General features: G+C 36.1%; 1 protein-coding gene across 1 annotated transcript in view; it reads right to left on the reverse strand.

Moving 5' to 3' along the window:
• slc39a8 (solute carrier family 39 member 8) overlaps positions 1-24528 on the reverse strand; it is a 30478-nt gene that overhangs the window by 2411 nt on the left and 3539 nt on the right. Inside the window, exons 2-6 of the mRNA XM_061986823.1 lie at positions 24034-24196; positions 20744-20913; positions 20523-20645; positions 9178-9327; positions 3863-4070 (exon numbers count right to left, since the gene is read on the reverse strand). Coding sequence (XP_061842807.1) covers positions 3863-4070; positions 9178-9327; positions 20523-20645; positions 20744-20913; positions 24034-24196 — 814 coding nt within the window. The remainder of the gene's footprint in view (positions 1-3862; positions 4071-9177; positions 9328-20522; positions 20646-20743; positions 20914-24033; positions 24197-24528) is intronic.

A 24528-nucleotide genomic window follows, 5' to 3' on the forward strand; every position in this document is an offset into this window, starting at 1 on the left:
TATGAAAAAAATAATTGTAAAAATATTCAATGTATAAAAATTCAGTGTATAAAAAATTCAGTGTAAAAAAAATTCAGTACATAAAAAAAAAATCATTGTAAAAATATTCAATGTAAAAAAAAACCTTGTAAAAATATTCAATGTATAAAAATTCAGTGTAAAAATGTCAGTGTATAAAAAAATCAGTGTAAAAATATTCAATGTATAAAAATTCAGTGTATGAAAAAAATAATTGTAAAAATATTCAATGTATAAAAATTCAGTGTATAAAAAATTCAGTGTAAAAAAAATTCAGTACATAAAAAAAAAAATCATTGTAAAAATATTCAATGTAAAAAAAAAACTTGTAAAAATATTCAATGTATAAAAATTCAGTGTAAAAATGTCAGTGTATAAAAAAATCAGTGTAAAAATATTCAATGTATAAAAATTCAGTGTATGAAAAAAATAATTGTAAAAATATTCAATGTATAAAAATTTAGTGTATAGAAAATTCAGTTTAAAAATAATTCAGTACATAAAAAAAATCATTGTAAAAATATTCAATGTAAAAAAAAACCTTGTAAAAATATTCAATGTATAAAAATTCAGTGTAAAAATGTCAGTGTATAAAAAAATCAGTGTAAAAATATTCAATGTATAAAAATTCAGTGTATGAAAAAAATAATTGTAAAAATATTCAATGTATAAAAATTCAGTGTAAAAAAAATTCAGTACATAAAAAAAAATCATTGTAAAAATATTCAATGTAAAAAAAAACCTTGTAAAAATATTCAATGTATAAAAATTCAGTGTAAAAATGTCAGTGTATAAAAAAATCAGTGTAAAAATATTCAATGTATAAAAATTCAGTGTATGAAAAAAATAATTGTAAAAATATTCAATGTATAAAAATTCAGTGTATAAAAAATTCAGTGTAAAAAAAAATTCAGTACATAAAAAAATCATTGTAAAAATATTCAATGTAAAAAAAAACCTTGTAAAAATATTCAATATATAAAAATTCAGTGTAAAAATGTCAGTGTATAAAAAAATCAGTGTAAAAATATTCAATGTATAAAAATATTCAGTGTATAAAAATTCAGTGTATAAAAATAATCAGTGTAAAATATTCAATGTATAAAAATTCAATGTAAAAAAATTCAGTGTATAAAAAATTCAGTGCATAAAAAAATTCAGTGTATAAAAAAAAACAGTGTAAAAATATTACATGTATAAAGATTCAGTGTATAAAAAAGTCAGTGCATAATAATATTCAGTGTATAATAATTCAGTGTAAAAATATTTAGTGTATAAAAATTCAGGGTAAAAAAATTCAGTGTATAAAAAAAATCAGTGTAAAAATATTCTATATATAAAAATTCAGTGTAAAAAATTCAGTGTATAAAAAAATCAGTGTAATAATATTCAATGTATAAAAATTCAGTGTAAAAAAAATTCAGTGTATAAAAATTCAGTGTATAAAAAAAAATCAGTGTAAAATATTCAATGTACAAAAATTCAGTGTAAAAAAATTCAGTGTATAAAAAATTCAGTGCATAAAAAAATTCCGTGTATAAAAAAAATCAGTGTAAAAATATTAAATGTATAAAGATTCAGTGTATAAAAAAGTCAGTGCATAATAATATTCAGTGTATAATAATTCAGTGTAAAAATATTTAGTGTATAAAAATTCAGGGTAAAAAAATTCAGTGTATAAAAAAAATCAGTGTAAAAATATTCTATGTATAAAAATTCAGTGTAAAAATTTCAGTGTATAAAAAAATCAGTGTAATAATATTCAATGTATAAAAATTCAGTGTAAAAAAAATCAGGGTAAAAAAATTCAGTGTAAACAAATTCAGTGTATAAAAATTCAGTGTATAAAAAAAATCAGTGTAAAATATTCAATGTACAAAAATTCAGTGTAAAAAAATTCAGTGTATAAACAATTCAGTGTATAAAAAAAATCAGTGTAAAAATATTAAATGTATAAAGATTCAGTGTATAAAAAAAGTCAGTGCATAATAATATTCAGTGTATAATAATTCAGTGTAAAAATATTTAGTGTATAAAAATTCAGGGTAAAAAAATTCAGTGTATAAAAAAAATCAGTGTAAAAATATTCTATGTATAAATATTCAGTGTAAAAAATTCAGTGTATAAAAAAATCAGTGTAATTATATTCAATGTATAAAAATTCAGAGTTAAAAAAAAAATCAGGGTAACAAAATTCAGTGTAAACAAATTCAGTGTATAAAAATCAAATTCAGTGTATAATAATATTCAGTGTATAATAATTCAGTGTAAAAATATTTAGAGTATAAAAATTCAGGGTAAAAAAATTCAGTGTGTAAAAAAAATCAGTGTAAAAATATTCTATGTATAAAAATTCAGTGTAAAAAATTCAGTGTATAAAAAAATCAGTGTAAAAATATTCTATGTATAAAAATTCAGTGTAAAAAATTCAGTGTATAAAAAAATCAGTGTATAAAAATTCAGAGAAAAAAAAAATCAGGGTAACAAAATTCAGTGTAAACAAATTCAGTGTATAAAAATCAAATTCAGTGTATAAAAATATTCAGTGTATAAAAATTCAGTGTAAAAAAAATCTGTGTATAAAAAAAAATCAGTGTAAAAATATTCAATGTATAAAAATTCAGTGTATAAAAAAATTCAGTTTAAAAATATTCAGGGTATAAAAATTCAGTGTAAAAAAATTCAGGGTACAAAAAAATTCAGTTTATAAAAAAAATCAGTGTATAAAAATTCAATGTAGAAAAGAAATTCAGTGTATAAAAATTCAGTGTAAACAAATTCAGGGTATACAAATATTCAGTGTATAAAAATTCAGTGTAAAAAACTCAGTGTATAAAAAAACCCAGTGTAAAAATATTAAATATACAAAAATTCCATGTATAAAAATTAAGTGTAAAACAATTCAGGGTATAAAAATTCAGTGTAAAAAAATTCAGGGTATACAAATATTCAGTGTATAAAAATTCAGTGTAAAAAATTCAGTGTATAAAAAAAAATCAGTGTAAAAATATTCAATATATAAAAATTCCATGTATAAAAATTAAGTGTAAAACAATTCAGGGTATAAAAATTCAGTGTAAAAAATTCAGGGTATAAAAAAAATTCAGTGTATAAAAAAATCAGTGTAAAAATATTCAGTGTAAAAAAATTTAGTGTATAAAAATTCCATGTATAAAAATTCAGTGTAAAATAATTGTTAAAAAAATTTCAGTGTATGAAAATTCAGTGTATAAAAATTCCATGTATACAAATTCAGTAATACACTGAATTTTTCTACACACGCATAGTTTTTCAATGAAACTGTCAACATAATTTGATTTAGTTCACAAAATTTAAGCGCAAAAAATGTGACATAAATCGAGTGTAAAAAAAAACAACTTTCTTAATAAGACACAAATTAACCTCTAAATGTGACAATTACAGTTAAAAAATAATTTTAGAAATTAATTCATATGAAAAAAATACCCTATAACAGTGATTCTCAAACTGGGTATGAGAAGTGTTTTGACGTTGTGAAAGTCTCCGATAAAAAATGCCGCTAGACTCGGAATGGAGCGAGGGTCAAAAAAATAGCCAGGACACAAACACAATAATCCTGCAATAACATTATTTTATAATTAACGCCTTATTGTCGCTCACCCAGCTCGTGGGGGAACTCCTCGCACATGATGGTTACTCACCCAGCTCGTGGGGGAACTCTTCATACACTATGGTCACTCACCCAGCTCGTGGGGGAACTCTTCATACACTATGGTCACTCACCCAGCTCGTGGGGGAACTCTTCCTACACTATGGTCACTCACCCAGCTCGTGGGGGAACTCTTCCTACACGATGGTCACTCACCCAGCTCGTGGGGGAACTCCTCGCACACGATGGCGGTGGACGTGCTGAAGCCGGCCAGTATGGACACGGTGAAAGAGGCGCCGATCGCCAGGCCGTCGATGAAGTTGTGCAGCGCGTCGCTCAGGGTGATCATCCACGCCACCGTCTTGATGTTGCTGATGCGCTGACCACGCAGACAGCGACACATCACGCTGGACGCCTGCACATCCTGGGGACGCACAAACAAATAAAAGCTTATTTTTTCAAGCTGTAAAAAGTCCAATACGACCATGATTGTACTGCAATACACATTTATATAAGCAATGTTTATATTATACATTTGCCTGTTGCCAAACATAAAATATAAGTACACTTTCAACTGTGCTCTTATTTTGTAGACTTGTCTTAATAATATATATTAATAAAGCTTATAATAATAACAACAACAATAATGACACTTTTGTGTGAATGCTGAAATTGTTGTGAAATAAGTTATTTACACAGAAATATTTTGTAAATATTTATTTACATACCTTAACTGTTTCCAAGCAGTTAAGGCAGTAAAACGGCTGATCAAACAAAACAGAAGTCATGGTCATACACCCAATAGCTGCGGAAGCTAGCTCTCCAATCAGCTAAACAGACTCAATAAGTCCACGCTGACATTTCGGTGAATTTACTGAGGAATTTGTGAAACTGGAACGATACAAAAATAATTGTAAGTTATTAATATTAACACAGACACTTGCATAAACTATTTTAGTGTTTTTTTTGTGTTAGTTTTCTTTAATATATATATATTTAGTCACATGACTTATGTAACTTAAGTAAAGTTAACCTGTACATACGCCTCTGAAGTAAAGCACAGCCACCTTAAAGGGGCGGAGGCCTAGAGGACGCTAACTTTTCAAAGCAATGTTAGCATGATCACATGTAGTGGTTAGAGTTAGATGGGTAGGTCGTGAGTTCAAACCCCGGCCTTATTGAGAACATTAAAGCAACATCAAATAGTTTTCTCCTTCGCTGTATACTTTTAGTGTGTCTCCAATATTGTCCACACCAGTCTCCATCTAAACACAACCGTGTCTCTTAACGGCACGCCGAGAAGCAAGGAGAATGACGTTAAACCAAGCGCTAGAGTGTCCGCCCTGAGCTGGGTAGGTTGTGAGTTCAAACCCCGGCTGTATTGAGAACATTAAAGCAACATCAAATAGTTTTCTCCTTTGCTGTATACTTTTAGTGTGTCTCCACTATATTGTCCACACCTGTCTCCATCTAAACACAACCGTGTCTCTTAACCGCACGCCGGGAAGCAAGGAAAATGACGTTAAACCAAGCGCTAGAGTGTCCGCCCTGAGCTGGGTAGGTTGTGAGTTCAAACCCCGGCTGTATTGAGAACATTAAAGCAACATCAAATAGTTTTCTCCTTTGCTGTATACTTTTAGTGTGTCTCCACTATATTGTCCACACCTGTCTCCATCTAAACACAACCGTGTCTCTTAACCGCACGCCGGGAAGCAAGGAAAATGACGTTAAACCAAGCGCTAGAGTGTCCGCCCTGAGATGGGTAGGTCGTGAGTTCAAACCCCGGCCGAGTCATACCAAAGACTATAAAAATGGGAGCCATTACCTCCCTGCTTGGCACTCAGCATCAAGGGTTGGAATTGGGGGTTAAATCACCAAAAATGACTGCCGGGCGCGGCCAATGCTGCTGCTCACTGCTCTCCTCACCTCCCAGGAGGTGATCAAGGGTGATGGGTCAAATGCAGAGAATAATTTCGCCACACCTCGTGTGTGTGTGTGTGACAATCATTGGTGCTTTAACTTTAGCTTGGCTCCGTTTACTCCGAGGGAAAATCTCCTGAGCAAAGTCCGTGTAGTTAGTCCGCCATGATTATCAAGCCAAACGACACTAGTGCGCATGCGCCTGACTTCCCCGTTGCCTAAAATGCATTAATAAATGACGGTTTTTCGGTAATAAAAAAATTAGACGGTGTTATTAACCGTCTGGAATTTTATCGCAAATTATCATTATACCCCGTTTATTGTTACATGTTTCCTCACCTCATTAACTCTCAGTCACAGCAGCTGATGGACGCTGTATTGAGAACGTTAAAGCAACATCAAATAGTTTTCTCCTTCGCTGTAAACTTTTAGTGTGTCTCCAATATTGTCCACACCTGTCTCCATCTAAACACAACCGTGTCTCTTAACCGCACGCCGGGAAGCAAGGAAAATGACGTTAAACCAAGCGCTAGAGTGCCCGCCCTGAGCTGGGTAGGTCGTGAGTTCAAACCCCGGCCGAGTCATACCAAAGACTATAAAAATGGGACTCAGCATCAAGGGTTGGAATTGGGGGTTAAATCACCAAAAAATTATTCCCGGGTGCGGCCACCGCTGCTGCTCACTGCTCCCCTCACCTCCCAGGGGGAGATCAAGGGTGATGGGTCAAATAATTTCGCCACACCTAGTGTGTGTGTGACTATCATTGGTACTTTAACTTTAGCTTGGCTCCGTTTACTCCGAGGGAAAATCTCCCGAGCAAAGTCCGTGTAGTTAGTCCGCCATGATTATCAAGCCAAACGACGCTGGTGCGCATGCGCCTGACTTCCCCGTTGCCTAAAATGCATTAATAAATGACGGTTTTTCAGTAATAAAAAAATTAGACGGTGTTATTAACCGTCTGGAATTTTATCGCAAATTATCATTATACCCCGTTTATTGTTACATGTTTCCTCACCTCATTAACTCTCAGTCACAGCAGCTGATGGACGCTGTATTGAGAACATTAAAGCACCATCAAATAGTTTTCTCCTTCGCTGTATACTTTTAGTGTGTCTCCACCATATTGTCCACACCTGTCTCCATCTAAACACAACCGTGTCTCTTAACCGCACGCCGGGAAGCAAGGAAAATGACGTTAAACCAAGCACTAGAGTGTCCGCCCTGAGATGGGTAGGTCGTGAGTTCAAACCCCAGCCGAGTCATACCAAAGACTATAAAAATGGGACTCAGCATCAAGGGTTGGAATTGGGGGTTAAATCACCAAAAAATGATTCCCGGGCGCGGCCACCGCTGCTGCTCACTGCTCCCCTCACCTCCCAGGGGGTGATCAAGGGTGATGGGTCAAATGCAGAGAATAATTTCCCCACACCTCGTGTGTGTGTGACAATCATTGGTACTTTAACTTTAGCTTGGCTCCGTTTACTCCGAGGGAAAATCTCCCGAGCAAAGTCCGTGTAGTTAGTCCGCCATGGTTATCAAGCCAAACGACACTAGTGCGCATGCGACTTCTCTGTTGCCTAAAATGCATTAATAAATAAAGGTTTTTCGGTAATAAAAAAATTAGACGGTGTTATTAACCGTCTGGAATTTTATCGCAAATTATCATTATACCCCGTTTATTGTTACATGTTTCCTCACCTCATTAACTCTCAGTCACAGCAGCTGATGGACGCTGTATTGAGAACATTAAAGCACCATCAAATAGTTTTCTCCTTTGCTGTATACTTTTAGTGTGTCTCCACCATATTGTCCACACCTGTCTCCATCTAAACACAACCATGTCTCTTAACCGCACGCCGGGAAGCAAGGAAAATGACGTTAAACCAAGCGCTAGAGTGTCCGCCCTGAGATGGGTAGGTCGTGAGTTCAAACCCCGGCCGAGTCATACCAAAGACTATAAAAATGGTACTCAGCATCAAGGGTTGGAATTGGGGGTTAAATCACCAAAAATGACTCCCGGGCGTGGCCAATGCTGCTGCTCACTGCTCCCCTCACCTCCCAGGAGGTGATCAAGGGTGATGGGTCAAATGCAGAGAATAATTTCGCCACACCTCGTGTGTGTGTGTGTGACAATCATTGGTGCTTTAACTTTAGCTTGGCTCCGTTTACTCCGAGGGGAAATCTCCCGAGCAAAGTCCGTGTAGTTAGTCCGCCATGATTATCAAGCCAAACGACGCTGGTGCGCATGCGCCTGACTTCCCCGTTGCATAAAATGCATTAATAAATGACGGTTTTTCGGTAATAAAAAAATTAGACGGTGTTATAAACCGTCTGGAATTTTATCGCAAATTATCATTATACCGTTTATTGTTACATGTTTCCTCACCTCATTAACTCTCAGTCACAGCAGCTGATGGACGCTGTATTGAGAACATTAAAGCAACATCAAATAGTTTTCTCCTTCGCTGTATACTTTTAGTGTGTCTCCAATATTGTCCACACCTGTCTCCATCTAAACACAACCATGTCTCTTAACCGCACGCCGGGAAGCAAGGAAAATGACGTTAAACCAAGCGCTAGAGTGTCCGCCCTGAGATGGGTAGGTCGTGAGTTCAAACCCCGGCCGAGTCATACCAAAGACTATAAAAATGGGACTCAGCATCAAGGCTTGGAATTGGGGGTCAAATCACCAAAAAATGATTCCCGGGTGCGGCCACCACTGCTGCTCACTGCTCCCCTCACCTCCCAGGGGGTGATCAAGGGTGATGGGTCAAATGCAGAGAATAATTTCGCCACACCTAGTGTGTGTGTGACTATCATTGGTGCTTTAACTTTAGCTTGGCTCCGTTTACTCCGAGGGAAAATCTCCCGAGCAAAGTCCGTGTAGTTAGTCCGCCATGATTATCAAGCCAAACGACGCTGGTGCGCATGCGCCTGACTTCCTCATTGCATAAAATGCATTAATAAATGACGCTTTTTCGGTAATAAAAAAATTAGACTGTGTTATTAACCGTCTGGAATTTTATCGCAAATTATCATTGTACCGTTTATTGTTACATGTTTCCTCACCTCATTAACTCTCAGTCACAGCAGCTGATGGACGCTGTATTGAGAACATTAAAGCACCATCAAATAGTTTTCTCCTTTGCTGTATACTTTTAGTGTGTCTCCAATATTGTCCACACCTGTCTCCATCCAAACACAACCGTGTCTCTTAACCGCACGCCGGGAAGCAAGGAAAATGACGTTAAACCAAGCACTAGAGTGTTCCAATGCTAACACAAGCTAGCCGCGGTGTTGTTGTTGTATTTCCTGCTTTGAAAACTGTGAGCGAGCTCCAAAGGGCTCCTCTGATTGGAAGGTGAGAGCAGACGCACGTCAGCGGGCTTTTAGACCCACAAAGTCTCATTTTAGCGGCGCACAAGGAGAGCTTTGTGCTGCCACAGGACAATTCCTGCTTTGAGCAGAAGGAAGGAAGGAGCCGACATCCGGCAGTCGTCCACGCCACTTTGTCTCCCACGTGAAGTCATCAAGAGGTATCAGCAAACCACGGCTGATAAGACCGAGGGCCGTCGGATAAAAACCTGATTGGGTCCAAAGTCGAGGCTCACCTCGGCGGGGATCATGTCTGCACGCGTGCGGTCCGAGTTGACGCTGCTGATGCTGCCCGAGATGCTCAGCGCCGTCTTGGAGTCCTTCTTCTCCGACACCTCGCCGTTCTGCAGGGGGGGGCCGGCGGGGGAGAGGTGGGAGGGGCCGTGCTGACGATGGAAGAGAAGACCCAGGTTAGCTCCGTCCACTTTAGTCTGTTTTGTATTGAAACAGCATCAAAGAATGTTGGGAAGAAGGAAGGAAGGAATATGGAAGAACTGAAAGGAAGGAGGAAACGAGGAAAGAAGGAAGACAAAAGGATGAAGACATGGTGAAAAATAAAAGGCAAGAGAAAGGAAAAGATTGAAGTAAGGAATAAGAAAGAATGATGTAGAAAGTTGGAAGGAAGACATTGATAGAAGTGAGGGAAGAAGCAGTGAAGGACGGAGAGAAACAAAGTGGCAAAACAAAAGCAAGGAAGACATTGATAGAAGTGAGGGAAGAAGCAGTGAAGGACAGAGAGAAACAAAGTGGCAAAACAAAAGCAAGGAAGACATTGATAGAAGTGAGGGAAGAAGCAGTGAAGGACGGAGAAAAACAAAGTGGCAAAACAAAAGCAAGGAAGACTGATAGAAGAAGCAGTGAAGGACAGAGAGAAACAAAGTGGCAAAACAACAGCAAGGAAGACATTGATAGAAGTGAGGGAAGAAGCAGTGAAGGACGGAGAAAAACAAAGTGGCAAAACAAAAGCAAGGAAGACTGATAGAAGAAGCAGTGAAGGACAGAGAGAAACAAAGTGGCAAAACAAAAGCAAGGAAGACATTGATAGAAGTGAGGGAAGAAGCAGTGAAGGACAGAGAAAAACAAAGTGGCAAAACAAAAGTAAGGAAGACATTGATAGAAGTGAGGGAAGAAGCAGTGAAGGACAGAGAAAAACAAAGTGGCAAAACAAAAGTAAGGAAGACATTGATAGAAGTGAGGGAAGAAGCAGTGAAGGACAGAGAAAAACAAAGTGGCAAAACAAAAGTAAGGAAGACATTGATAGAAGTGAGGGAAGAAGCAGTGAAGGACAGAGAAAAACTAAGTGGCAAAACAAAAGCAAGGAAGACATTGATAGAAGTGAGGGAAGAAGCAGTGAAGGACAGAGAGAAACAAAGTGGCAAAACAAAAGCAAGGAAGACATTGATAGAAGTGAGGGAAGAAGCAGTGAAGGACAGAGAGAAACAAAGTGGCAAAACAAATGCAAGGAAGATATTGATAGAAGTGAGGGAAGAAGCAGTGAAGGACAGAGAAAAACAAAGTGGCAAAACAGAAGCAAGGAAGACATTGATAGAAGTGAGGGAAGAAGCAGTGAAAAACAAAGTTGCAAAACAAAAGCAAGGAAGACTGATAGAAGTGAGGGAAGAAGCAGTGAAGGACGGAGAGAAACAAAGTGGCAAAACAAAAGCAAGGAAGACATTGATAGAAGTGAGGGAAGAAGCAGTGAAGGACAGAGAAAAACAAAGTGGCAAAACAAAAGCAAGGAAGACTGATAGAAGAAGCAGTGAAGGACAGAGAGAAACAAAGTGGCAAAACAAAAGCAAGGAAGACATTGATAGAAGTGAGGGAAGAAGCAGTGAAGGACAGAGAGAAACAAAGTGGCAAAACAAAAGCAAGGAAGACATTGATAGAAGTGAGGGAAGAAGCAGTGAAGGACGGAGAGAAACAAAGTGGCAAAACAAAAGCAAGGAAGACATTGATAGAAGTGAGGGAAGAAGCAGTGAAGGACAGAGAAAAACAAAGTGGCAAAACAAAAGCAAGGAAGACTGATAGAAGAAGCAGTGAAGGACAGAGAGAAACAAAGTGGCAAAACAAAAGCAAGGAAGACATTGATAGAAGTGAAGGAAGAAGCAGTGAAGGACAGAGAGAAACAAAGTGGCAAAACAAAAGCGTGGAAGACATTGATAGAAGTGAGGGAAGAAGCAGTGAAGGACAGAGAGAAACAAAGTGGCAAAACAAAAGCAAGGAAGACATTGATAGAAGTGAGGGAAGAAGCAGTGAAGGACAGAGAGAAACAAAGTGGCAAAACAAAAGCAAGAAAGACATTGATAGAAGTGAGGGAAGAAGCAGTGAAGGACAGAGAAAAACAAAGTGGCAAAACAAAAGCAAGGAAGACATTGATAGAAGTGAGGGAAGAAGCAGTGAAGGACGGAGAGAAACAAAGTGGCAAAACAAAAGCAAGGAAGACATTGATAGAAGTGAGGGAAGAAGCAGTGAAGGACGGAGAGAAACAAAGTGGCAAAACAAAAGCAAGGAAGACATTGATAGAAGTGAGGGAAGAAGCAGTGAAGGACAGAGAGAAACAAAGTGGCAAAACAAAAGCAAGGAAGACTGATAGAAGTGAGGGAAGAAGCAGTGAAGGACGGAGAGAAACAAAGTGGCAAAACAAAAGCAAGGAAGACATTGATAGAAGTGAGGGAAGAAGCAGTGAAGGACAGAGAAAAACAAAGTGGCAAAACAAAAGCAAGGAAGACTGATAGAAGAAGCAGTGAAGGACAGAGAGAAACAAAGTGGCAAAACAAAAGCAAGGAAGACATTGATAGAAGTGAAGGAAGAAGCAGTGAAGGACAGAGAGAAACAAAGTGGCAAAACAAAAGCGTGGAAGACATTGATAGAAGTGAGGGAAGAAGCAGTGAAGGACAGAGAGAAACAAAGTGGCAAAACAAAAGCAAGGAAGACATTGATAGAAGTGAGGGAAGAAGCAGTGAAGGACAGAGAGAAACAAAGTGGCAAAACAAAAGCAAGAAAGACATTGATAGAAGTGAGGGAAGAAGCAGTGAAGGACAGAGAAAAACAAAGTGGCAAAACAAAAGCAAGGAAGACATTGATAGAAGTGAGGGAAGAAGCAGTGAAGGACAGAGAGAAACAAAGTGGCAAAACAAAAGCAAGGAAGACATTGATAGAAGTGAGGGAAGAAGCAGTGAAGGACGGAGAGAAACAAAGTGGCAAAACAAAAGCAAGGAAGACATTGATAGAAGTGAGGGAAGAAGCAGTGAAGGACGGAGAGAAACAAAGTGGCAAAACAAAAGCAAGGAAGACATTGATAGAAGTGAGGGAAGAAGCAGTGAAGGACAGAGAGAAACAAAGTGGCAAAACAAAAGCAAGAAAGACATTGATAGAAGTGAGGGAAGAAGCAGTGAAGGACAGAGAAAAACAAAGTGGCAAAACAAAAGCAAGGAAGACATTGATAGAAGTGAGGGAAGAAGCAGTGAAGGACAGAGAGAAACAAAGTGGCAAAACAGAAGCAAGGAAGACATTGATAGAAGTGAGGGAAGAAGCAGTGAAAAACAAAGTTGCAAAACAAAAGCAAGGAAGACTGATAGAAGTGAGGGAAGAAGCAGTGAAGGACGGAGAGAAACAAAGTGGCAAAACAAAAGCAAGGAAGACATTGATAGAAGTGAGGGAAGAAGCAGTGAAGGACAGAGAAAAACAAAGTGGCAAAACAAAAGCAAGGAAGACTGATAGAAGAAGCAGTGAAGGACAGAGAGAAACAAAGTGGCAAAACAAAAGCAAGGAAGACATTGATAGAAGTGAGGGAAGAAGCAGTGAAGGACAGAGAGAAACAAAGTGGCAAAACAAAAGCAAGGAAGACATTGATAGAAGTGAGGGAAGAAGCAGTGAAGGACGGAGAGAAACAAAGTGGCAAAACAAAAGCAAGGAAGACATTGATAGAAGTGAGGGAAGAAGCAGTGAAGGACAGAGAAAAACAAAGTGGCAAAACAAAAGCAAGGAAGACTGATAGAAGAAGCAGTGAAGGACAGAGAGAAACAAAGTGGCAAAACAAAAGCAAGGAAGACATTGATAGAAGTGAAGGAAGAAGCAGTGAAGGACAGAGAGAAACAAAGTGGCAAAACAAAAGCGTGGAAGACATTGATAGAAGTGAGGGAAGAAGCAGTGAAGGACAGAGAGAAACAAAGTGGCAAAACAAAAGCAAGGAAGACATTGATAGAAGTGAGGGAAGAAGCAGTGAAGGACAGAGAGAAACAAAGTGGCAAAACAAAAGCAAGAAAGACATTGATAGAAGTGAGGGAAGAAGCAGTGAAGGACAGAGAAAAACAAAGTGGCAAAACAAAAGCAAGGAAGACATTGATAGAAGTGAGGGAAGAAGCAGTGAAGGACAGAGAGAAACAAAGTGGCAAAACAAAAGCAAGGAAGACATTGATAGAAGTGAGGGAAGAAGCAGTGAAGGACGGAGAGAAACAAAGTGGCAAAACAAAAGCAAGGAAGACATTGATAGAAGTGAGGGAAGAAGCAGTGAAGGACGGAGAGAAACAAAGTGGCAAAACAAAAGCAAGGAAGACATTGATAGAAGTGAGGGAAGAAGCAGTGAAGGACAGAGAGAAACAAAGTGGCAAAACAAAAGCAAGGAAGACTGATAGAAGTGAGGGAAGAAGCAGTGAAGGACGGAGAGAAACAAAGTGGCAAAACAAAAGCAAGGAAGACATTGATAGAAGTGAGGGAAGAAGCAGTGAAGGACAGAGAAAAACAAAGTGGCAAAACAAAAGCAAGGAAGACTGATAGAAGAAGCAGTGAAGGACAGAGAGAAACAAAGTGGCAAAACAAAAGCAAGGAAGACATTGATAGAAGTGAAGGAAGAAGCAGTGAAGGACAGAGAGAAACAAAGTGGCAAAACAAAAGCGTGGAAGACATTGATAGAAGTGAGGGAAGAAGCAGTGAAGGACAGAGAGAAACAAAGTGGCAAAACAAAAGCAAGGAAGACATTGATAGAAGTGAGGGAAGAAGCAGTGAAGGACAGAGAAAAACAAAGTGGCAAAACAAAAGCAAGGAAGACATTGATAGAAGTGAGGGAAGAAGCAGTGAAGGACAGAGAGAAACAAAGTGGCAAAACAAAAGCAAGGAAGACATTGATAGAAGTGAGGGAAGAAGCAGTGAAGGACGGAGAGAAACAAAGTGGCAAAACAAAAGCAAGGAAGACATTGATAAAAGTGAGGGAAGAAGCAGTGAAGGACGGAGAGAAACAAAGTGGCAAAACAAAAGCAAGGAAGACATTGATAGAAGTGAGGGAAGAAGCAGTGAAGGACAGAGAGAAACAAAGTGGCAAAACAAAAGCAAGAAAGACATTGATAGAAGTGAGGGAAGAAGCAGTGAAGGACAGAGAAAAACAAAGTGGCAAAACAAAAGCAAGGAAGACATTGATAGAAGTGAGGGAAGAAGCAGTGAAGGACAGAGAGAAACAAAGTGGCAAAACAAAAGCAAGGAAGACATTGATAGAAGTGAGGGAAGAAGCAGTGAAGGACGGAGAGAAACAAAGTGGCAAAACAAAAGCAAGGAAGACATTGATAGAAGTGAGGGAAGAAGCAGTGAAGGACGGAGAGAAACAAAGTGGCAAAACAAAAGCAAGGAAGACATTGATAGAAGTGAGGGAAGAAGCAGTGAAGGACAGAGAGAAACAAAGTGGCAAAACAAAAGCAAGGAAGACATTGATAGAAGTGAGGGAAGAAGCAGTGAAGGACAGAGAGAAACAAAGTGGCAAAACAAAAGCAAGGAAGACATTGATAGAAGTGAAGGAAGAAGCAGTGAAGGACAGAGAGAAACAAAGTGGCAAAACAAAAGCGTGGAAGACATTGATAGAAGTGAGGGAAGAAGCAGTGAAGGACAGAGAGAAACAAAGTGGCAAAACAAAAGCAAGGAAGACATTGATAGAAGTGAGGGAAGAAGCAGTGAAGGACAGAGAGAAACAAAGTGGCAAAACAAAAGCAAGAAAGACATTGATAGAAGTGAGGGAAGAAGCAGTGAAGGACAGAGAAAAACAAAGTGGCAAAACAAAAGCAAGGAAGACATTGATAGAAGTGAGGGAAGAAGCAGTGAAGGACAGAGAGAAACAAAGTGGCAAAACAAAAGCAAGGAAGACATTGATAGAAGTGAGGGAAGAAGCAGTGAAGGACGGAGAGAAACAAAGTGGCAAAACAAAAGCAAGGAAGACATTGATAGAAGTGAGGGAAGAAGCAGTGAAGGACAGAGAGAAACAAAGTGGCAAAACAAAAGCAAGGAAGACATTGATAGAAGTGAGGGAAGAAGCAGTGAAGGACAGAGAAAAACAAAGTGGCAAAACAAAAGCAAGGAAGACATTGATAGAAGTGAGGGAAGAAGCAGTGAAGGACAGTGAAAAACAAAGTGGCAAAACAAAAGCAAGGAAGACATTGATAGAAGTGAGGGAAGAAGCAGTGAAGGACAGAGAGAAACAAAGTGGCAACAAAAATGCAAGAAGGAAGAAAGGAAGTGAAGTGAAGAAGGGAGTAAAGATAAGTGCAAAGGAGGAAAATAATTTAGTGGCAGGGAGGAAACAGGAAGCACAAAAATAAAAAAGGAATGAATGGAGAAGAAAAAGAAGGACACAAATGAAGGAGGGATGACGAAATTAAGGATGAAAGGAGAAATGAATGAAAAAAAGAGGAATTGAAATAAGAAAGAAAGGATTTAAACAACACGTAACTAAGTAAGAGTATAGTTAGGTAGCTTAACTAATGTAAACAAGACATTACTGAAGTAACCAAGTAAGAATATACAGTAGTTAGCTAGTTAGCTAAACTTATGTAAACAACACATTGCTGAAGTAACTAAGTAAGAATATATTTAGCTGGCTAAACTTATGTAAACAACACTTAACTAAGTAGGAGTATAGTTAGGTAGCTAAACTAATGTAAACAAGACATTACTGAAGTAACTAAGTAAGAGTACAGTTAGCTGGCTTAACCCATGTAAACAACACGTAACTAAGTAAGGAACAATACAAATTATACTAGAAAGAAGGGAAGATAAAGGAAGGAACAAAACAAAGGATAAAAAAAGAAGGGAAGATAAAGAAAGGAACAAAACAAAGGATAAAAAAAAGAAGGGAAGATAAAGGAAGGAACAAAACAAAGGATAAAAAAGAAGGGAAGATAAAGGAAGGAACAAAACAAAGGATAAAAAAAGAAGGGAAGATAAAGGAAGGAACAAAACAAAGGATAAAAAAAGAAGGGAAGATAAAGGAAGGAACAAAACAAAGGATAAAAAAGAAGGGAAGATAAAGGAAGGAACAAAACAAAGGATAAAAAAGAAGGGAAGATAAAGGAAGGAACAAAACAAAGAATAAAAAAAGAAGGGAAGATAAAGGAAGGAACAAAACAAAGGATACAAAAAGAAGGGAAGATAAAGAAAGGAACAAAACAAAGGATAAAAAAAGAAGGGAAAATAAAGGAAGGAACAAAACAAAGGATAAAAAAGAAGGGAAGATAAAGGAAGGAACAAAACAAAGAATAAAAAAAGAAGGGAAGATAAAGGAAGGAACAAAACAAAGAATAAAAAAAGAAGGGAAGATAAAGGAAGGAACAAAACAAAGAATAAAAAAAGAAGGGAAGATAAAGGAAGGAACAAAACAAAGGATACAAAAAGAAGGGAAGATAAAGGAAGGAACAAAACAAAGGATAAAAAAGAAGGGAAGATAAAGGAAGAAATAAAGGAAGAGTTCATCAAGAGAAGAACAATTTCCACTCTCCACCATGACATGATTCAAACTGTTATAAGTACACCTCTGCATTAATATCAACATTAAAGAAAACAAACACAACTAACAACTTTTAACTTGAATAACTTTTTACTTTAAAGTGCCTGAAATATATTTAAACTTGTTATTGACTGACTTGATGCTGGAAAAGACAAATATATATACTCAATTATTAACACAGTATAAATATACTCCATCATTAACTCAGTATAAATATACTCAATTATTAACACAGTATAAATATACTCCATCACTAACTCAGTATAAATATACTCCATCATTAACTCAGTATAAATATACTCCTTCATTAACTCAGTATAAATATACTCCTTCATTAACTCAGTATAAATATACTCCATCATTAACTCAGTATAAATATACTCCATCATTAACTCAGTATAAATATACTCCATCATTAACTCAGTATAAATATACTCCATCATTAACTCAGTATAAATATACTCCATCATTAACTTAGTATAAATATACTCCATCATTAACTTAGTATAAATATACTCCATCATTAACTCAGTATAAATATACTCCATCATTAACTCAGTATAAATATACTCCATCATTAACTCAGTATAAATATACTCCATCATTAACTTAGTATAAATATACTCCATCATTAACTCAGTATAAGTATACTCCATCATTAACTTAGTATAAGTATACTCCATCATTAATTTAGTATAAATATACTCCATCATTAATTTAGTATAAATATACTCCATCATTAATTTAGTATAAATATACTCCATCATTAATTTAGTATAAATATACTCCATCATTAACTCAGTATAAATATACTCCATCATTAACTTAGTATAAATATACTCCATCATTAACTCAGTATAAATATACTCCATCATTAACTCAGTATAAATATACTCCATCATTAACTCAGTATAAATATACTCCATCATTAACTCAGTATAAATATACTCCATCATTAACTTAGTATAAATATACTCCATCATTAACTCAGTATAAATATACTCCATCATTAACTCAGTATAAATATACTCCATCATTAACACAGTATAAATATACTCCATCATTAACTCAGTATTAATATACTCCATCATTAACTCAGTATAAATATACTCCATCATTAACTCAGTATAAATATATTCAATCATCAGCAAAATACAAAAAACTTGAACCCACAAAACAAAAATGTACGGAGCCCCTAAAGGGACATGGGGGAATTGTTTTTTTTTAATAATATTTAAAAAACAATAAAAAAAATTATTATAGCTTTATAAAAAGTTTCTCCTGCGCACGAGATACATGTCTAAAGATTTTTTTTAAATAACTTTATATAAAGTTTCTTGTGCACGCACACGAGATACATGTCTAAAAAAATTTAAAAAATGATAAAAAATTTTACATTTCTTTTTATAACTATAAAAAGTTTCTCGTGCGCACGAGATACATGCCTAAAAAAAAAAAAAATTTTTTTTTATTTTTTAATAACTTTATAAAAAGTTTCTCGTGCGCACAAGATACATGTCTAAAAATTTTTTTTAAATTATAACTTTAAAATTTTTTTTTATAACTTTATAAGTTTCTCGTGCGCACGAGATATATGCCTAAAAAACAAAAACAGATTTTTTTTTATTTTTTAATAACTTTATAAAAAGTTTCTCGTACGCATGAGATACATGTCTAAAACAATACAAAAATAAAAAATAAGATTTTTTAATTTTTTTTATAACTTTATGAAAAGTTTCTCGTGCGCACTATATACATGCCTAAAAAAAAAGAAGATTTTTTTAATTTTTTAATAACTTTATAAAAAGTTTCTCGTGCGCATGAGCACATGTCTAAAAAAATACAAAAATAAATTATAAGATTTTAATTTTTTTTTTATAACTTTATAAAAAGTTTCTTCTGTACATGTCTAAAAAAAAAAAAAAAAATGTACGATTTTTTTTAATTTTTTTTATAACTTTATAAAAAGTTTCTCGTGCGCACGAGATACATGTCTAAAAAAAAATTTTTTTTACATTTTTTGAATTTCTTTTTATAACTTTATAAAAAGTTTCTCGTGCGCACGAGATAAATGTCTAAAAAAATTTAAAAATTATAACATTTTTTTAATTTCTTTTTGTAACTTTATAAAAAGTTTCTCCTGCGCACGAGATACATGTCTAAAAAAAAAAAAAAAGATTTTTTAAATTTTTTAATAACTTTATAAAAAGTTTCTCGTGCGCACGAGATAAATGTCTAAAAAATTTTAAAAATTATAACATTTTTTTAATTTCTTTTTGTAACTTTATAAAAAGTTTCTCCTGCGCACGAGATACATGTCTAAAAAAAAAAAAAAGATTTTTTAAATTTTTTAATAACTTTATAAAAAGTTTCTCGTGCGCACGAGATACAAGTCTAAAAAAATAAAAAAATTAACATTTAAATTTTTTTTTTATAACTTTATAAAGTTTCTCGTGCGCACGAGATAAATGTCTAAAAAAACAAACAAAAAAAAACATTTTTTAAATTTCTTTTTATAACTTTATAAAAAGTTTCTCGTGCGCACGAGATACATGCCTAAAACATTTTTTTAATTTTTTAATAACTTTATAAAAAGTTTCTCGTGCGCACGAGATACATGTCTACAAAAATAAAAAAATAAAAAAATAACATTTTTTTAATTTTTTTTTATAACTTTATAAAAAGTTTCTTGTGCGCACGAGATAGATGCCTAAAAAAAAAAATATATATATATATTTTTTTTAATAACTTTATAAAAAGTTTCTCGTGCGCACGAGATACATGCCTAAAAAAAATAATATATATATATATATATATATTTTTAATAACTTTATGAAAAGTTTCTCGTGCGCACAAGATACATGTCTAAAAAAAAAAAAATTATAACTTTTTAATTTTTTTTTATAACTTTTTAAAAAGTTTCTTGTGCGCACGAGATACATGTCTAAAAAAAAAAAAAAAAAAAAAAAACATTTAAATTTTTTTTTTTTTTAATTTATAAAAACTTTCTCGTGTGCACGACACGTCTAAAAAAATACAAAAATAAATTATAAGATTTTTTTTATAACTTTATAAAAAGTTTCTTCTGCGCATGAGATACAGTATATGTCTAAAAAAAAATAAAAAAAATAAAAATTATAAGATTTTTTTTTTACATTTTTTATAACTTTATAAAAAGTTTCTAGTGCGCACGAGATATATGTCTAAAAAAAATATATATATATTAAAAAAAAAAAAAATCCCCCCATGTCCCTTTAGGGCAGGGGTCGGCAAACTTTTTGACTCGGGGGGCCGCATTGGGTTAAAAAAATTTGGCCGGGGGCCAGGCTGTGTGTATATATATATATATATATATATATATATATATATATATATATATACACATATATATATACATTTATATACACATATATATACACATATACACATTGTCTCTGTTTTGTTATTTAACATCAATTAACATTGACGTTCATCAACATTTAACATTGTCACGTTATCGATGGGAAAGTTCATTTTGAGACAATATGATTTGCTGAGCGTCGAGGAGACACCAAGAGTAACAAGCAGTAGAAAATGGATTAGAAAGGAAAGATTTAAAAAAATTAAAAATAAAATAAAATGGGACTTCCTGTGGGCCGGATTTTGGATGCTGGGGGGCCGGATCCGGCCCGAGGGCCATGGTTTGGGGACCCCTGCTTTAGGGACTCCGTAAAAATGTGATTTTTTAAATTGTTTATTTTTTTATTAAATCAACATTAAAAAAATGTGATTTGAATGAATACAAGTGTGGAAGTGATACTGATAAAGCACGAGTGATACCTCATGTTCCACTCGCAGAAGCAACCTCAAGATCCTCTCCACCAAGAAGAGCAGATAGAAGCCTCCAAAGATGCCGATGGCGTTGGCCACGTAGTCGTCCTTCTTGGGATCAAACCCAAGGGCCTGCGCAGCAAAATATGTCAACAATGCGACTTCATATCCTGACCTCGAACGCCGGTGCGGCGAGGGCGGAATGCGTGCACGACCACGGCGGGGCCGACCTCGGGAATGAGCTGCAGCACGGCGTTGGAGAAGAGCGTTCCGATGGCCAGGCCGATGAAGTAGGTCAGGACTTTGGGGAAGTAGGACTTCTTGGTGAAGGGGATCAGTAGCAGGCCCAGCAGCGCCGCCAAGTTGATGACCGTCACCGCCAGGAAGCCCCACCCCCACACTGTAAGGATAGCAACCCTCAGAGACATGGGACAGTATCGGCCGTCTACTGATATCATACTTGTTATCGTTACTATCATGTTAGCATTAGCATGCTAGCAGTTAACAAGTGTCACATACCAAGTTGTATAGTATCTGCTGTACTATGAACATTAGAGTATCTGCTGTACTATGAACATTACAGTATCTACTGTACTATGAACATTACAGTATCTACTGTACTATGAACATTACAGTATCTACTGTACTATGAACATTACAGTATCTACTGTACTATGAACATTACAGTATCTGCTGTACTAAGAACATTACAGTATCTGCTGTACTATGAACATTACAGTATCTACTGTACTATGAAAATTACAGTATCTGCTGTACTATGAACATTACAGTATCGACTGTACTATGAGCATTACAGTATCTGCTGTACTATGAACATTAGAGTATCTACTGTACTATGAACATTAGAGTATCTGCTGTACTAAGAACATTACAGTATCTATTGTACTATGAACATTAGGGTATCTGCTGTACTATGAACATTACAGTATCTGCTGTACTATGAACATTAGAGTATCTGCTGTACTATGAACATTAGAGTATCGACTGTACTATGAGCATTACAGTATCTGCTGTACTATGAACATTAGAGTATCTACTGTACTATGAACATTAGAGTATCTGCTGTACTAAGAACATTACAGTATCTATTGTACTATGAACATTAGGGTATCTGCTGTACTATGAACATTACAGTATCTGCTGTACTATGAACATTACAGTATCTGCTGTACTATGAACATTAGGGTATCTGCTGTACTATGAACATTAGAGGGATACAGTATCTGCTGTACTATGAACCTTAGAGGTGTAGATTGACAGTATCTGCTATACTATGAACATTACAGTATCTGCTGTACTATGAACATTAGAGTATCTGCTGTACTATGAACATTAGGGTATTTGCTGTACTATGAACATTAGAGGGATACAGTATCTGCTGTACTATGAACATTAGAGGTGTAGATTGACAGTATCTGCTATACTATGAACATTACAGTATCTGCTGTACTATGAACATTAGGGTATCTGCTGTACTAGGAACATTACAGTATCTGCTGTACTATTAACATTACAGTATCTGCTGTACTATGAACATTAGAGGGATACAGTATCTGCTATACTATGAACATTACAGTATCTGCTGTACTATGAACATTACAGTATCTGCTGTACTATGAACATTAGAGGTGTAGATGACAGTATCTGCTATACTATGAACATTACAGTATCTGCTGTACTATGAACATTAGAGGGATACAGTATCTGCTGTACTATGAACATTAGAGTATCTGCTGTACTATGAACATTAGGGGTGTAGATGACAGTATCTGCTATACTATGAACATTACAGTATCTGCTGTACTATGAACATTAGAGTATCTGCTGTACTATGAACATTAGAGTATCTACTGTACTATGAACATTAGAGGTGTAGATGACAGTATCTGCTGTACTATGAACATTAGAAGTGTAGATATAATTAATGATTAGTGGATCACACACAGCTGATAAATAACAAGCAGGGCAGTAAATCTGCACACACTTTTTGTGTTTGTTTGTCTTGTCCCAAACTACATGGAGCAGCGAGTTCATTGCAGGACACACTGACACACAACTACACAAGTGACACACACTGACACACAACAACTACACAAGTGACACACACTGACACACAACAACTATACAAGTGACACACACTGACACACAGCAACTACACAAGTGAGAAGGACTGACACACAACTACTACTAAAGTGACACACAACTACTACACAAGTGAGAAGGACTGACACACAACTACACAAGTGACACACACTGACACACAACAACTACACAAGTGAGAAGGACTGACACACAACAACTACACAAGTGACACACACTGACACACAACAGCGACACAAGTGACACACACTGACACACAACAGCGACACAAGTGACACACACAACAACTACTAAAGTGACACACAACTACTACACAAGTGAGAAGGACTGACACACAACTACACAAGTGACACACACTGACACACAACAACTACACAAGTGAGAAGGACTGACACACAACAACTACACAAGTGACACACACTGACACACAACAACTATACAAGTGACACACACGGACAGACACACAACAACTATACAAGTGACACACACTGACACACAACAACTACACAAGTGACACACACTAACTACACAAGTGACACACACTGACACAACAACTATAAAAATTACACACACTGACACACAACAACACAAGTGAGAAGTACTGACACACAACAACACAAGTGAGAAGTACTGACACACAACAACTACACAAGTGAGAAGGACTGACACACCACAACTACACAAGTGACACACACTGACACACAACAACTACACAAGTGACACACACTGACACACAACAACTACACAAGTGGAAAGGACTGACACACAACAACTACACAAGTGACACACACTGACACACAACAACTACACAAGTGACACACACTGACACACAACTACTACACAAGTGAGAAGGACTGACACACAACAACTATACAAGTGACACACACTGACACACAACAACGACACAAGTGACACACTGAGACACAACAACTACACAAGTGACACACACTGACACACAACAACGACACAAGTGACACACACTGACACACAACAACTATACAAGTGACACACACTGACACACAACAACTACACAAGTGGGAAGGACTGACACACAACTACTACACACGTGACACACAACAACTACACAAGTGACACACACTGACACACAACAACTATACAAGTGACAGACACTGACACACAACAACAACACGAGTGAGAAGGACTGACACACAACAACAACACAAGTGAGAAGGACTTTTTTAAAAGAAGGGTTTTTAAGCCTTTTTTAAAAGCATCCAGTCTGTGGTGCCCTAAGGTGGTCAGGGAGAGCGTTCCACAGACACTGTGGAACGCTCTGTCTCCCATTGTTCGTAGCTTTGTCCTCGTAGGTTAATAAATGTGAGGAACACGAGGACAGGAAATGGCCCCAAAAAGAAAACAGGTAGTTAAGAGGACTGACCGGAGTAGTGGAGCTGTGGTGGAGGCAGGGAGGTGGTGTAAGGGCAGGAGGGCAGCAGCACCTGGGTCAACACGGCAGGACAGATCCTCTCCAGGTGGTCCACACCCAGCTGGCTGACATTTGGGAGGCCAAAGTGGGACAAGATCTGCTTGGCTGAGAAGCACTGAGGAACACAAGACATGCTTTTATTTTGACATACAGGAAGTAGCCACACTTTCCCCCCCATTTTTGTTATGTTAAAACCTTATTTCAAAATGGAATACATTAATTTTCCCCTGAAAAGCCTACACAAGGTGAAAAGGTGTTTTTTTTATTTACAAATCTATTTAAAACAAATAAAATAAAATAAAAATCATATTGATTTATTAATTTATATGAATACATTTATCATATGAAGGTTTTTAGTGGGATCATTTGCTCATGTTTAACCTTTTTCGGTTAATTTGTCTGTTTGTCAATATTAAGAACAAATGAACGTGAGCAACTAATGAATGT

This window comes from Nerophis lumbriciformis, linkage group LG26 (genome assembly GCF_033978685.3).
Source record: "Nerophis lumbriciformis linkage group LG26, RoL_Nlum_v2.1, whole genome shotgun sequence".
Lineage (NCBI taxonomy): Eukaryota > Metazoa > Chordata > Actinopteri > Syngnathiformes > Syngnathidae > Nerophis > Nerophis lumbriciformis.